The 16,260-nt window shown below is 43.7% G+C and overlaps 1 protein-coding gene across 2 annotated transcripts in view; it reads left to right on the top strand.

The window, feature by feature from the left end:
• pparab (peroxisome proliferator-activated receptor alpha b) overlaps positions 1 to 16,260 on the top strand; it is a 198,677-nt gene that overhangs the window by 73,332 nt on the left and 109,085 nt on the right. For both annotated transcript variants that reach the window (XM_070900536.1, XM_070900537.1), the window contains exons 3-4: positions 5,293 to 5,453; positions 13,167 to 13,305. In XM_070900536.1, coding sequence (XP_070756637.1) covers positions 5,293 to 5,453; positions 13,167 to 13,305 — 300 coding nt within the window. The remainder of the gene's footprint in view (positions 1 to 5,292; positions 5,454 to 13,166; positions 13,306 to 16,260) is intronic.

The raw sequence follows: 16,260 nt of genomic DNA on the forward strand, positions 1-16,260 counted from the left end.
GGTACTTGTGCATGAAACACAAAACGATACTATGCAGGTACAGCAAGTGATCAGGAAGGCCAATGATATCTTGGCCTTTATTACAAAGGGGATGGAGTATAAAAGCAGGGAAGTCTTGCTACAGCTATATAAGGTATTGGTGAGGTCACACCTGGAATACTGCATGCAGTTTTGGTTTCCATATTTACGAAAGGATATACTTGCTTTGGAGGCAGTTCAGAGAAGGTTCACTGGATTGATTCCAGGGATGAGGGGGTTGATTTATGAGGAAAGGTTGAGTAGGTTGGGCTCTATTCATTGGAATTCAGAAGAATGAGAGGTGATCTTATCGAAACGTATAAGATTATGAGGGGGCTTCACAAGGTGGTTGCAGAGAGGATATTTCCACTGATGGGGGAGACCAGAACTAGAGGGCATGATCTTAGAATAAGAGGCCACCCATTTAAAACTGAGATGAGGAGGAATTTCTTCTCTCAGAGGGTTGTAAATCTGTGGAATTCGCTGCCTCAGAGAGTTGTGGAAGCTGGGACATTGAATAAATTTAAGACAGAAATAGGCAGTTTCTTAAAGGATAAGGGGTTATGGGGAGCGGGCGGGGAAGTGGAACCGAGTCCATGATCAGATCAGCCATGATCTTATTGAATGGCGGCGCATGCTCGAGGGACCATATGGCCTACTCCTGTTCCCATTTCTTATGTTCTTAACGCTGGCATGGACTGTTTGGGCCGAATGGCCTGTTTCTGTGCTGTATATCCTATGTAATCCTATGACATTTTACTGATCTATGTACCTGGATCCCCAAGGCGTTTTGGACTGCCACTGTTTTTAGCTTTTCACCATTTAGAAAGTACCCTGTTCTATCCTTTTTAGGTCTAAAGTGGATGACCTCGCATTTGCCAATTTGAAATCCATTTGCCACAGTTTTGCCCATTCACTTAATCTATCGATATTCCTTTGTTAATTTTATGCTTTCATATACAATGTTGCCTATCTTTGTGTCATCTGCAAATTTGGATATATGAGTTTCTATGCCACTATCTAAGTTGTTAATAAATATTGTGAGGCCCCAACACGGATCCCTTCGGGTCAATCCTGCCAATTTGAGTACCTACCCATTATCCCTACTCTCTGTCTCCTGCCGCTCAACCAATTTTCTAACCAGATCAATAGTTTGCCCTCAATTCCGTGAGCTCCTACCTTAGTTAACAGTCTCTTATGTGGGTCTTTATCAAATGCCATCATGGAAGTCCATATAAATAACATCCATAGCCATTCCCCTGTCCACTACTTTACTCATCTCCTCAAAAAAATTAAATCTAGTTTATCAGGCATGACCTACTTTTCACTAATCTATGCTGGTTCTCTCTGATCAACTGAAAAATTTTGAGTTGTTCCATCAACCTATCCTTAATTATAGCAATTTCCAAACAACAGACGTTAGACTAACTGATCTATAACTCCCTGGTTTCTTTTTCTTGCATTCATAAATATCGGAGTGACATGCGCAATTTTTCAATCTAAAGGAATGCTTCCTGAATTGAGAGAACATTGGAAGATTATAAGTAGGGCATCTAAATGCCACTAGATGTCAGCTGTGGCACAGAGGTAGCACTCTCACCCGAGTCAGAAGGTTGTGGGTTCACGTCCTACTCCAGAGGCTTGAAAACTTAATCGATGTAAAAAGTATGTAAATACTTCGGTTCAGTACTGAGAGAGTGATGCACTGTTGGAGGTGCCATCATTCGAATAAGTCGTTAAACTGAAGGCCCCCTCAGGTGGGCGTAAAAGATCCCATGGCACTATTCGAAGAAGTGCAGGGGAGTTCTCGCTGGTCTCCTGGCCAATATTTATCCTTCAACCAACATCATTAAACAGATTATCTGATTATTATCTCGTTGCTGTTTGTGGATCCGTGCTATATGCAAATTAGCTGCCACGTTTCCTACTACATTATGGGTAGAGCTGCAGAACACCAAAGGGCAAAAAACGTTAGTGGGAGTTGTGTACAGACCTCCAAACAGTAGTAGTGATGTTGGGGAGGGCATCAAACAGGAAATTAGGGGTGCGTGCAATAAAGGTGCAGCAGTTATAATGGGTGACTTTAATATGCACATAGATTGGGCTAACCAAACTGGAAGCAATACGGTGGAGGAGGATTTTCTGGAGTGCATAAGGGATGGTTTTTTAGACCAATATGTCGAGGAACCAACTAGGGGGGAGGCCATCTTAGACTGGGTGTTATGTAATGAGAAAGGATTAATTAGCAATCTCGTTGTGCGAGGCCCCTTGGGGAAGAGTGACCATAATATGGTGGAATTCTGCATTAGGATGGAGAATGAAACAGTTAATTCAGAGACCATGGTCCAGAACTTAAAGAAGGCTAACTTTGAAGGTATGAGGCGTGAATTGGCTGAGATGGATTGGCGAATGATACTTAAGGGGTTGACTGTGGATGGGCAATGGCAGACATTTAGAGACCACATGGATGAACTACAACAATTGTACATTCCTGTCTGGCATAGAAATAAAAAAGGGAAGGTGGCTCAACCGTGGCTATCAAGGGAAATCAGGGATAGTATTAAAGCCAAGGAAGTGGCATACAAATTGGCCAGAAATAGCAGCGAACCTGGGGACTGGGAGAAATTTAGAACTCAGCAGAGGAGGACAAAGGGTTTGATTAGGGCAGGGAAAATGGAGTATGAGAAGAAGCTTGCAGGGAACATTAAGACGGATTGCAAAAGTTTCTATAGATATGTAAAGAGAAAAAGGTTAGTAAAGACAAACGTAGGTCCCCTGCAGTCAGAATCAGGGGAAGTCATAACGGGGAACAAAGAAATGGCGGACCAATTGAACAAGTACTTTGGTTCGGTATTCACGAAGGAGGACACGAACAACCTTCCGGTTATAAAAGGGGTCGGGGGGTCTAGTAAGGAGGAGGAACTGAGGGAAATCCTTATTAGCCGGGAAATTGTGTTGGGGAAATTGATGGGATTGAAGGCCGATAAATCCCCAGGGCCTGATGGACTGCATCCCAGAGTACTTAAGGAGGTGGCCTTGGAAATAGTGGATGCGTTGACAGTCATTTTCCAACATTCCATTGACTCTGGATCAGTTCCTATGGAGTGGAGGGTAGCCAATGTAACCCCACTTTTTAAAAAAGGAGGGAGAGAGAAAACAGGGAATTATAGACCGGTCAGCCTGACATCGGTAGTGGGTAAAATGATGGAATCAATTATTAAGGATGTCATAGCAGTGCATTTGGAAAGAGGTGACATGATAGGTCCAAGTCAGCATGGATTTGTGAAAGGGAAATCATGCTTGACAAATCTTCTGGAATTTTTTGAGGATGTTTCCAGTAGAGTGGATAAGGGAGAACCAGTTGATGTGGTATATTTGGACTTTCAGAAGGCGTTCGACAAGGTCCCACACAAGAGATTGATGTGCAAAGTTAGAGCACATGGGATTGGGGGTAGTGTACTGACATGGATTGAGAACTGGTTGTCAGACAGGAAGCAAAGAGTAGGAGTAAATGGGTACTTTTCAGAATGGCAGGCAGTGACTAGTGGGGTACCGCAAGGTTCTGTGCTGGGGCCCCAGCTGTTTACACTGTACATTAATGATTTAGATGAGGGGATTAAATGTAGTATCTCCAAATTTGCGGATGACACTAAGTTGGGTGGCAGTGTGAGCTGCGAGGAGGATGCTGTGAGGCTGCAGAGCGACTTGGATAGGTTAGGTGAGTGGGCAAATGCATGGCAGATGAAGTATAATGTGGATAAATGTGAGGTTATCCACTTTGGTGGTAAAAACAGAGAGACAGACTATTATCTGAATGGTGACAGATTAGGAAAAGGGGAGGTGCAAAGAGACCTGGGTGTCATGGTACATCAGTCATTGAAGGTTGGCATGCAGGTGCAGCAGGCGGTTAAGAAAGCAAATGGCATGTTGGCCTTCATAGCAAGGGGATTTGAGTACAGGGGCAGGGAGGTGTTGCTACAGTTGTACAGGGCCTTGGTGAGGCCACACCTGGAGTATTGTGTACAGTTTTGGTCTCCTAACCTGAGGAAGGACATTCTTGCTATTGAGGGAGTGCAGCGAAGGTTCACCAGACTGATTCCCGGGATGGCGGGACTGACCTATCAAGAAAGACTGGATCAACTGGGCTTGTATTCACTGGAGTTCAGAAGAATGAGAGGGGACCTCATAGAAACATATAAAATTCTGACGGGGTTAGACAGGTTAGATGCAGGAAGAATGTTCCCAATGTTGGGGAAGTCCAGAACCAGGGGTCACAGTCTAAGGATAAGGGGTAAGCCATTTAGGACCGAGATGCGGAGGAACTTCTTCACCCAGAGAGTGGTGAACCTGTGGAATTCTCTACCACAGAAAGTTGTTGAGGCCAATTCACTAAATATATTCAAAAAGGAGTTAGATGAGGTCCTTACTGCTAGGGGGATCAAGGGGTATGGCGAGAAAGCAGGAATGGGGTACTGAAGTTGAATGTTCAGCCATGAACTCATTGAATGGCGGTGCAGGCTAGAAGGGCCGAATGGCCTACTCCTGCACCTATTTTCTATGTTTCTATTAAAATGGTGACTACATTTCAAACGTACGTAATTGGCTATAAAGCACTTTGGGATGTCCTAAGATCATGAATGGCACTATATAAATGCAAGATCTTTTTGTCTATTTTTAGATCTCTGGACATGATGACTTGTATTCTTGAATTTTATTCTTTGGTGGTGTTTATTACTGTTTTATTTGAATGTAGCTCATTGCAATTAAATAGCGATTCTCATATCTTCTAACTTTTTAGATATTTGTCTTTTCCACAAACCTACTACACACAGGTTGGTAAACTCGGCCAAACTGGATAGTAGTATCAGAAGAATTTCTCTAGTTTATATCTGGGCTTTTCTCAGAATCATTCTCTGTAGTCTTGACTGCAATTGAGTCCAGACTATCTCTCATTTGTGAGAAAGCTGCACTCGTTCTGATAAGAAATGCAGTTCTTTTCACCTTGAGGCAATGTTCTTGCAATGTCTAGAATGAGGATATAATGCTGTATCAGGTCTGCTTTTGACGAAGTGTTCCAGGATTCCATAACCTGTGGTGAAAGGAAATTGGTTGTTGAGTCATCTTTGTTATAGTGGATGATGCAGGCTGGAACAGTGTAGGTCTGCTTTGTCATTTTACAAAGAGAAGAAATAATAATGTAATAATGTAATTGGACTACTTGATTGATCTCAAAAGATTCTCAGTATTTTTTCTTCTTCTCCCATCTGCATTTAGACACTCTTACACCGGCCTCTAGTCCATCATCAGTAATCTTTCCTGTTACACCATTAACCCAAGATGAAGCTTCCACCTCTGGGCTAAGCATAGAGTGTCGAGTGTGTGGGGACAAAGCCTCTGGCTTCCATTATGGCGTACATGCATGTGAGGGCTGTAAGGTATGTGCAAAATCACAGTAAGTCTTGTTTATTGAAAATTTTTGGGTTTTGTTGATTTTCTTTGTCAACTTAATGTTAGAATGTTTTTATCAGTGGCTCCTCTGGTGATGCTTAAAGGAAATAAATGTACTGACTTGCAGTCAATTCTGATTGCTTCACTAAACATGCAACATCAGAAGAGATTAGTCCTCTTGTTGCTTAACATTTTTGATACTTGGTTTCAGATGCTTAGAACATTTGACACTTGACTAAATGCATGTTGACCTGTGTCCTTGCTCATCTATTCTGAATATTGGTAATATTAGGTGACGTGGAGTCTCCTCCCTCCTGGAATACAATTTGTCTCCTCTCTTCCCCTGATGCTGAGTTTGAGTTTGATCCATTGGATCATTCACTAATAGTTTTGCACAATGTTATCCTGTCCAATTTAAATCCCTTTAGGGAGATATACAGCCAGAGTATATAGTGCTACTATTATCTTTCAATGAGCTGAATTTCTTTGGTTGCTTCGGAAAATTATTCTGGTTAGACAGCTGGTGGAGAACATTACTCAACTTATCATTGCAGCCCCTAAAGCTTTATATGCAGATATATTAGCAATACATTTCCACCTGCCGCAAGGATGTAGATTTGACAATTTTAATTTTCCTGGGGAAATATCTGAATGCATTTTAATTGGGATTTGAATGTTTCTGGATAATGAGCGGGATCATTATCTTAAAGCATCTAAATTCTGATAATACAGGCCTTCAGGCAGGTTTTCAAAGTGATGATGGCTTGGAGCCTAAACTATATACTCCTGGTAGACTCACACCTAGCTACAATTTCTACAAGTCTTATAGAACCTAACTACTTTGGCCTTCAGGTTATATGTTGTTTTACCCTGCATTAAGTCATGAGGAAAGTATGGTGATGGCCAGAATTGTCCAAATCCTGAAGGTTCAGAGCTAATTCACAGATTCTTTCAGGTGTAACAAAAGCATACACAAAAACTTCAGGGTTAAAAACCCTGTGCCTACAGACAGAGGGTCCAAGTGACTGGACTCATGGAAGCTAGGTTTTTGTATAGAATGCACTGTGAATGAGGATTGACTAAACTGCATTCAAAATTATGCAATTAGTTAATGAAGCCCAAGCATATGTTGGGGAGCTTGCTCTACCTTTGTCAAACAGTACTAGTGTGAGAAATTTTGTTTTCGGGTTTTAATGTGCAAAAAGTATCAAATATCTTGTGAATTCTCCTAAGTTGGAATGCCTCCAACATCTGCTGCATTTGAAATTGAAATATTTTGGGTCTCTTCTCTGGCTCTCTTGGGGAATATCTAATTTCACAAAGTATACAAAAATCTGGAACAATAATTTTCCTTCCTATCCCCTCTTAAAGCATGAACATTGTACTTCTTAAGCTCATATGCCATCCTTTTTAAGCTCTAATGTTCTATTGAACTGAAGAGAGGCCACTTTGTCCATCTATCTCATTGTTCCATAGATACCTATGGTGCCCTATCAGAGTGTCTAACCGACCCTTAAATAATTCCAGAATTCTTGCTTCCACTACCTACCAAGAAGACCATTCCAGGTATTAATCACTCTGTGAAGTAGTGCTTCCTGACATAAATCCCGATCCTGCCATTGCCAGTTTGTACCTATGTACCTTTGTCTTGGAATAGTGCTTAAGATTAACTTTTTTTTGTTTCACTTATTATCTTATGTACTGCTGTAAAGTCCCCTGTCATGTCTTCTTTCAGTGGTGAAGGATCCAAATTTTGCTAACTTGCCCTTGTCATAGAATTGACTAAAGATGAAGCAGCCTCATTGCCATTCTAGGGGGGCTTTGAGTTTCCCTTGCACGTTGGTGGTCAGAACGGAACACGGTATTCAAGATGTGGCCTGACACAGAACTATAAAGCTCCAACATGATTGCCTTAGCTAAACTCCTGATTTGGCAATCTAGCTCAGCATTCGTTTTGCTTTGTTAATTGCTACTATGCAATGACTGAACATGGTCAGTGTGGAACCTACTATCAATTCCAAATCTCTTTTAACTTCTTCCATTATTACTACTGCAACATTCATTATGTCCCCCATACTTAACTTAAAAATGTAAGACTGTTGGCCCAAGTTTCCACATGATTTGCGCCTGATTTTTAGGAGCAACTGGTGGAGAACGGACTATCTTAGAAATCGCAATTCTCCACATTTTTCTTTCTGCAGTTCTAGTCAGGTAGAACAGTTCTACTTTGGAACAGAATTTTTTCTTCAAAAGGGGGGCGTGTCCGGCCACTGATGCCTGATTTCAAAGTTTCCACAGTGAAAACATACTCCAAACTAAGTTAGAATAGAGCAAGTGAAGATTTTTGTAGAACTGAAAAAACCTGTTCTACACATTAAAAAATCAGGTGCAGGTTACAAATTAGGCGTCCAGAATGAGGTGGGGGGGAAGGAAAGTCATTAAATTCGACAATAAATCCTTATTTATACTTCTACATATATTATACAAATAAATCCAACCTGAATAAACATTTATAAGCAAAGAAAAGATTAAATAAACCATCTTCCTACCTGTGTGAAAGTGCTTCAGCCACGGAGAATTCTGTAGTCAGCCTGAGGCGCCCGTTCTTCCCGCGGGAGGGGGGGGGGGTGGGAAGAGGCGCCCGTTCTTTCCCGCGGGGGGTGGGGGGGGGGAGGCGCCCGTTCTTTCCCGCGGGGGGGGGGGGAGGCGCCCGTTCTTCCCGCGGGGGGGGGGAGGAGGCGCCCGTTCTTCCCGCGGGGGGGGGAGGAGGCACCTGTTCTTCCCGCGGGGGGGAGGGGAGGAGGCGCCCATTCTTTCCCGCGAGGGGGGGGTGGGGGAAGGAGGAGGTGCCGCCCGTTCTTCCCGCGGGGGAGGGAGGAGGCGCCCGTTCTTCCCGCGGTGGGGGGGAGAGGAGGCGCCCGTTCTTTCCCGCGGGGGGGGGGGAGGAGGAGGCGCCCGTTCTTCCCGCGGGGGGGGGAGGAGGCGCCCGTTCTTCCCGTGGGGGGGGGGAGGAGACAGTGAGAAGGCTGCAAGTGCTGATGTGCTGATGGCAATGTGCTTTTATTTAAAAAAATGTTCAAAAATTAAACAGCTACAAAGAACTACAAAAATGGCCGAGTGCCAATGTTTTTTTCACACTGCGCGTGCGCGAACGCTCCAACGCACACACGCAGCGTTGCCGGCAGGAAAAAAACTAATTTAAATAGTACCTGCCCCCTCCCACTTACAAAATCGGCGCGAGTGTAGGCTCCGCCCCCCCTGGGCGCCGCGCCAGGCAGACAAGGAGCTGCAGAATGCTCCAGAATCGCGATTTTTTTTTTTAGGCGCCGTTTTAGGCGCGATAAACGGGCACCCAGCTCGGAGGGGCGCCCGTTTTTTATCGTGTGGAAACTTGGGCCCTGTGTGTTAGCCTGTTTGAATTTAATCTGCATAGTTCTGTCTGCTTTCAAATTTCAACTTTCTTTTTTGGCTCCCATGTTAGCCGACATTGTTAACGGTGTTCTCTCCTCATGTACTGTTCCCCTCTCCTTCAAATCTGCTGTCATCACCACTCTCCTCAAAAAACAAACACTTGACCCCACTTTGCTTGCTAACTTTCGTCTCATCTCCAACCTCCCTTTCCAGTCCAAAATACTTGAACGTGTTGTCACCTCCCAAATCCGCGACCATCGTTCCATGAATTCAATGTTTGAATCCCTTCAATCTGGTTTTCGCCCCTGCCATAGTACAGAAACGGTGCTCATCAAAGTCACAAATTACATGCCTTGTGAGTGTGATAATGGTAAACTATCCCTCCTCGCCCTTATGGATCTGTCTGCAGCCTTTAACACAATTGACCACTCCATCCTCCTCCAACGCCTCCCAATCATCGTCCAGCTAAGTGGGAATGCACTTGCCTGGTTCCATTCTTACCTATCTAATCGTAGCCAGAAAATCTCCTGCAATGGCTTCTCTTCCCACTCCCGCATCGTTGCCTCTAATATCCCGCAAGGATCTGTCCTTGGCCCCCTCTTATTTCTCATCTATATGCTGCCCCTTGGCAATATCATCCGAAAACATGGTGTCAGTTTCCACAAGTACACTGACAACACCAAGCTCTACCTCTCCACCACTTCTCTTGACCTCTGCTTGGTATCTAAATTGTCAGATTGCTTGTCCAACATCCAGTACTGGATGAACAGAAATTTTCTACAATTGAATATTGGGAAGACCAAAGCTATTATCTTTGGTCCTCGCCACAAACTGCGTTCCCTAACCACTGACTCCATCCCTCTCCCTGCCATCAATCTGAGGGTGAACAAGACTGTTCACAACCTAGGTGTCATATTTGACCCTGAAATGAGTTTCCAGCCACATATCTGCGGCATAACTAAAACTGTCTTTTACCACCTTCGTAACATTGCCCGCCTCCACCCCTGCCTCAGCTCTTCTGCTGCTGAAATCCTCATTCATGCCTTTGTTACCTCTAGACTTGACTACCCCAACTCACTCCTGGCTGGCCTCTCACATTCTACACTATGTAAACTTGAGGTCATCCAAAACTCAGCAGCCTGTGTCCTAACTCGCATCAAGTCATGATCGCCCATCATCCCTATGCTTTCTGACCTACATTGGCTTCCAGTTAAACAATGCCTCGATTTCAAAATTCTCATTCTTGTTTACAAATCACTCCATGGCCTTGTCCTTTCCTATCTCTGTAATCATTTACAACCTTACAACCCCACAGGATGTCTGCACTCATCAAATTCTGCCCTTTTGAACATCCCTCATTATAACTGCTCAACCATCGGTGGCCATGCCTTCAGTTGTTTGGGCCCTAAGCTCTGGAATTCCCTCCCTAAACCTCTCTGCCTCTCTATCTCTCTTTCCTCCTTTAAGACGCTCCTTAAAACCTTGTGGTCATCTGCCTTAATTTCCTCTTTTGTTGCTCAGTGTGAAATTTATCTGTTTTGTCTTGTAACACTGCTGTGAAGCACCTTGGGACATTTTATTACGTTAAAGGCGCTATATAAATAAAAGTTATTATTAATAATAAATATTGCCAGGGTCTATCTGCTTTACCAGAGTCTACTGCCCATCTAGTTTAGTATCATCTGCAAATTTGACCAACTTATTTTGTATTTCTAAATCTAGATCATTTACATAGATTAGAAACATTAGGGACTTAGCACCAATCCCTTGGATACTCCATTCTGTACATCATTCTGATGTTGTTCTTGTAACTAGTATTAGCTACTTTCATTTAGCTAATTCCTTATCTATCTCCAAATTTACTTTAGGATGCCCAGTGCCTTAAGCTTGTGTACCAGTCTTTCATGTGGAACTTTATTAAAGATTTTAGGTACATTATATCATGGCGTTTTCCAACATCCATTTGGGATGCCATTTCCTCTCAAAGCCAAGGAGGTTAGTCAGGCGGTATCGGTTCATTCTGAAATTATGTTGGCTGGTACTAACTAAGACATTTTCACATAGGTGCTCCTTATCTTTACTCCTAATGATCAATGTAATTGTTTTTCCAGTTATTAAAACCACTGGTATTCATGCTTAATATGGCATCATGAGCCTGCTGATCTTGGACTTCACAAAACTTCTTCTGAAGACGCTGCAGTATTTAATTTTCTACAAGAAAGCTGTCTGCTAGTGTTACCAATTAAACCATTTATCGCCCCATTTAATGGGGATCCAACAAAACTAGCTCCTGCTGTCCTCAAAATTAATAGAACATTCTTAACATGTTAAATCTGGATGGCCCAGAATAAAGTTTGAATGCCCTCCCATGTCTAAACTTGATGTGGTATACGAGAAACCCCATTCCACAATCTGGTCCAACTGGCCTGAATACACATCTACCAGCTTTCCATTCAGAAAATGTAATTGCTTGAGAGCAAAAAAAAGTGTATAAATTATACCAAGCTTTTTCCATGGCGAAATAGTCAGAAAGACTGGCGCTCTTGGAGTTTGTGGGAGAAATCATATGTGTTTGCTTGGTTTCCAATAGTTCTATTTAAGCAATGAAGATCTAACAAGGTAAATAATTAAGCATTCTTCCTTCTGATTCCAACATGACTGGCTTTTTTTTGTTGCAGAAAATTTTAAACTTTCTTACAGACAGTTCTTTGCTCTAATTGTACAAATACTACAATATTACATTTGTTGTACTGCAATTAGGTTATAAGCAAAAGATACAATATTATATCATTAACAGTTTCTTCTCTGCCAATTTAGTTACCTCTAATATAGCCTGGGGACTCGTGCTTGGACTCCTCCTCTTCACCATTTACATTCTAGCCCTTGATAATAAGATCTGGAAGCATAGGATTTACATGTATACTGACAACACCCAGCTCTATCTCTACATCTTCTGTCAACCCAAAAACTAATGCTGCATATCTGACTTGCTTATCTGACATCAAGACCTGGATGAGATGCGCCAAAATTTCTTCCCGTTCAATATTGACAAAATTGAAGTCACTCTTTTTGTCGCTTCCCAACATCTATGTATCACAGGGCTTGGCTCAGCTTCTACAGTTGTCACCTCACGCTGAGTCAGCAGGTGAAGAACCTTGGTAATTGCTCGACCCAAGCTAAGCTTCCTCTACTACATCCGCTCCATTACTAAGACTGTTTTCCTCCACCTCCACAAAATTACTCGCCTTTACCTCTACCTCACTGCCATTGAAACCTAGTCCTACTTTCTCTTGAGGTTTGATTTCTCTAATGCTCTCCAAACTTCAGTGGCTTTCTGTGTCCCAGTAAGGTGACTTCCAAATTTGTATCCTTGTTTCTAAATCCCTTCATCATCTTGTCCTATGCTTCCTTAGTAATCTCATCCACCCTTGCATCTCCACAGACAGACTCTGCTCCTGTAAAACTGGGCTACTCCTTTTCCTCCACGGCATCGTTATGGGCGGCTTACTCGCTCATTATACTCCTGTCTTCTGGAATTGCCTTTTTAGTTCTCTATACCTTGATGCCTTCTTCCTTCCTTTCAGTTAGCTGCTCAAACGCTTTACTGTAACTTTTACCCAGCTGCCACCCTAACTTTGTTTTTCCTCCTCCTTGGCAACCACAGTTTTTTCTTCCTTCATATAAACTACTATGAGATACCTTTCTGCATGTGAGGAATGGTAGAAAAAGGCAATTTGGTGTTGTTGCCTCTGTCTTTCAATGGTTTTATTCTGAGAAAAAGGGTATTAATAACTACACATTGTAATCAGCGCTGCTCTATCCAAGAATCACATATATGAATAATTTGCTAAAATAGGGGGTGGGATAAGTTTCAAATTATTTTATTGCATTGTTCAAAATTGTTCTTGGTTTCTATAGGCTCCTTATTACAAACTTTTCTTGGATTAATCCCCTAGACCAATTAATTTTCTGACAATTATGACTCCAGTTGAGGGCATTAATTGTAACTTTTTCTGAGGGTTATAGAAGTGACTGTTTATATTTTTTTCACTTACTATTTTCTGAATGTGTAGTCACACTGTCTATATGAATAGAAATGACCGCATGTCTAGAAGGAACATATCCGACAAGAGATCAAAATTTCAATTAGGACATTTCTCTACATGTTATTTGGGAAAATCACAAAATACTGGAATTGAATAAGAATAGACTACATTATTTAACCAAGATCTTGTATTCTACTTGAATCAAGTTTCTCTATAATCGCTACTGTGATTTTTATTTTATAGGGCTTTTTTCGGCGAACAATACGATTGAAACTGGACTATGATCAGTGTGAACGCAATTGTAAGATTCAAAAAAAGAACCGCAACAAGTGCCAGTGCTGTCGTTTTCAGAAGTGCCTTTCTGTGGGAATGTCACATAATGGTATGTGAAGGCAATATGCTGGATTTCTAAGCAGAAGGTTAAACACGCAGTTTGATTCTGATTAGGAGGTGCATAAGTTCACGGAGTGGATTGATGTATCTATCTTTCCCATAAGCATATCCATGTTATGACTCGTTTTGTACGCAGCACAGCCTGCTTTAGCTGCATTGTTTAGATTTTGGTCCTATGTTCTTGTATGGTGAATAGATGAAGTGTTTGATTAACTGATATGGTTCCATAGCTGTTCTAGGTGGTTATGATTCCTTGACTGCCTCTATGCTGTCAGATTGCTTGTCCGACATCAAATTCCTGATAAGTCATAATTTTCTACATCTCACTAGTTCAGCTTCAATGTCAGCCTGCGGAAGCTGGGAGGAGACAAAATAAGCAATCGCAGTGCTTGGGGGGAGGGGCGGTGGGGGTGAGGAAAGAGTCTCAGACTAAAATGATGGAGGAAAACAGAAAAGTGCCAGTATTAAAGGGGAAGGGAGGGAAAGGAAAGCTAACATTGAAGCTAAGAGTTGGTATAGTACCACTCTGCCTCTTCACAAAGATGTGAGGAGGATTCTGTGATGGCCAAATCAATTTGTTGAAGTAATTGTATCGTGGATTAAATATCAGTAATGCAATATACAGTTATAGATGTTGGATATAACAACAACTTGTATTTATATAGAACCTTTAACGTAGTAAAACATCCCAAGGTGCTTCACAGGAGCATTATGAGCCACATAAGGAGAAATGAGGGCAGGTGACCAAAAGCTTGGTCAAAGAGGTAGGTTTTAAGGAGTGTCTTAAAGGAGGAAAGGGAGTTAGAGAGGCGGAAACGTTTAGGCAGGAAATTCCATAGCTTACGGTATGGCAACAGAAGGCACAGCTACCAATGGTTGAACGATTAGAATCAGGGATGCTCAAGAGGGCAGATTTAGAGGAGAGCAGATATCTCGGGGGATTGTGGGGCTGAAGAAGATTAGAGATAGAGAGGGGTGAGGCCATGGAGAAATTTGAAAACAAGGATGCGAATTTTTAAATCGAGGCATTGCTTAACCGGGAGCCCATGTAGGGCAGCCAGCAAAGGGGTGATGGATGAGTGGGACTTGGTGCGAGTTAGGACACAGGCAACCAAGATTTAGATCACCTCCAGTTTACGCAGGGTAGAATATGGAAGGCCAGCCAGGAGTGCATTGGATGAAGGTTTCAGCAGGAGATGAGCTGAGACAGGCGATGTTCCGGAGGTGGAAATAGGTGGTCTTAGTTATGCTGTGGATATGTGGTCGAGAGTTCATTTCAGGGTCAGATATGACACCAAAGTTGCAAACAGTGTGGTTCAGCCTCAGACAGATGCTAGGGAGAGGGATGGAGTTAGTGGCTGGGGAGTGGAGTTTGTGGCAGGGACCGAAAACAATGGCCTCGGTCTTCCCAATATTTAATTTGATAACATTTCTGCTCATCCAGAACTGGATGTCAGACAAGCAGTCTGACAATTTAGAGACCGTGGAGGGGTCGAGCGAAGTGGCAGTGAGGTAGAGCTTAGTGTCATCAGCATACATGTGGAAACTGATGCTGAGCTTTTGGATGATGTCGCCCAGGGACAGCATGTAGATGAGAAATAGGAGGGGGCCAAGGATAGATCCTTGGGGAACACCAGAGATAACGATGCGAGTGTGGGAAGAGAAGCCATTGCAGGTGAGTGCAGTCCCACCCAGCTGGACGATGGTGGAGAGGTGTTGGAGAAGGATGGTGGACAACCATTTCAAAGGCTGCAGACAAGTCAAGAAGGACTAGGAGGGATAGTTTGCATTAGTCACAGTCACAAAGGATGTCATTTGTGACATTGATAAGAGCCATTTCGGTACTGCAGCAGGGGCGGAAACCTGATTGGAGGGATTCAAACATGGAGTTGCGGGAATGATGGGCATGGATTTGGGAGGCGACAACATGTTCAAGGACTTTGGAGAGGAAAGGGAGGTTGGATATGCGGCAGTCGTTTGCAAAGACAAGGGTCAAGGGTTGTTTTTTTGAGGAGAGGGGCGATGACGGTAGATTTAAGTGAGAAAGGACAGTACCTGAGAAGAGAAAACTGTTAACAATGTTAGGTAACATGGGAGCCAGAAAAGGAAGTTGGGTGGTCAGCAGTTTTGTGGGAATAGAGTCAAGGGAGCAGGAATTGGGTCTCATGGGCAAGATGAGCTCAGAGAGGTCATAAGGGGAGATTGGAGAGAAACTGGAGAAAGCTGCGAAGCTAGGGCAGAGGGCTCCTTAGAGGAAGTTTCACCCGGTGGGCTAGGGGAGGGAAGGGAAGTGGCAGAGGCAGCTGAACGGATGGTCTCAATCTTAGAGACAAAGTAGTCCATGAGCTCCTCACACTTATTGTTGGAGGTGAGGGTGGAGACAGGGGAGAGGGATTTAAGAAGACAGTTAGCAGTGGAGAATAGAAACCGGGGGTTATCTTTGCATTCCAGAACGATTATGGAATAGTGAGCAATTTTGGCAGACAAGAGCAAGACCCAATAATGCTTTATGTGGTCCAGCCAGATCTGGCGGTGAATGGCTAAACCAGTGATCCGCCGTATCCGTTCAAGTCTGCAGCAGAGGGGGAGGAGAGAAGGGGTGTGGGAGGGGAGAAGGGGGGTGGTGGGGGGAGGGGGAGAAGGGGGTGAGAGGGAGAAAGAGGGTGAGAGGGAGAAGGGGGTGAGGGGGAGAAGTGGGTGGGGGGAGGGGGAGAAGGGGGGAGGGGGAGGTGGGAGGAGGGGAGAGGGAGAAGGGGAAAAGGGGGAAGGGGGAGAAGGGAGTGGGGGGTGGGAGGGGGAAGGGGGTTGGGGATGTGGGGGGTGGGACGGAGGAGGAGGAGGGGGTGGGGTGAGGAGGAGGGGTGGTGGGAGGAGTAGGAGGAGAGGGTGGTGGGAGGAGTAGGAGGAGAGGGTGGGAGGAGGAGGAGGGGGTGGGGAGGAGGAG

The sequence above is a fragment of the Pristiophorus japonicus genome, chromosome 15 (genome assembly GCF_044704955.1).
Source record: "Pristiophorus japonicus isolate sPriJap1 chromosome 15, sPriJap1.hap1, whole genome shotgun sequence".
Taxonomy (NCBI): domain Eukaryota; kingdom Metazoa; phylum Chordata; class Chondrichthyes; family Pristiophoridae; genus Pristiophorus; species Pristiophorus japonicus.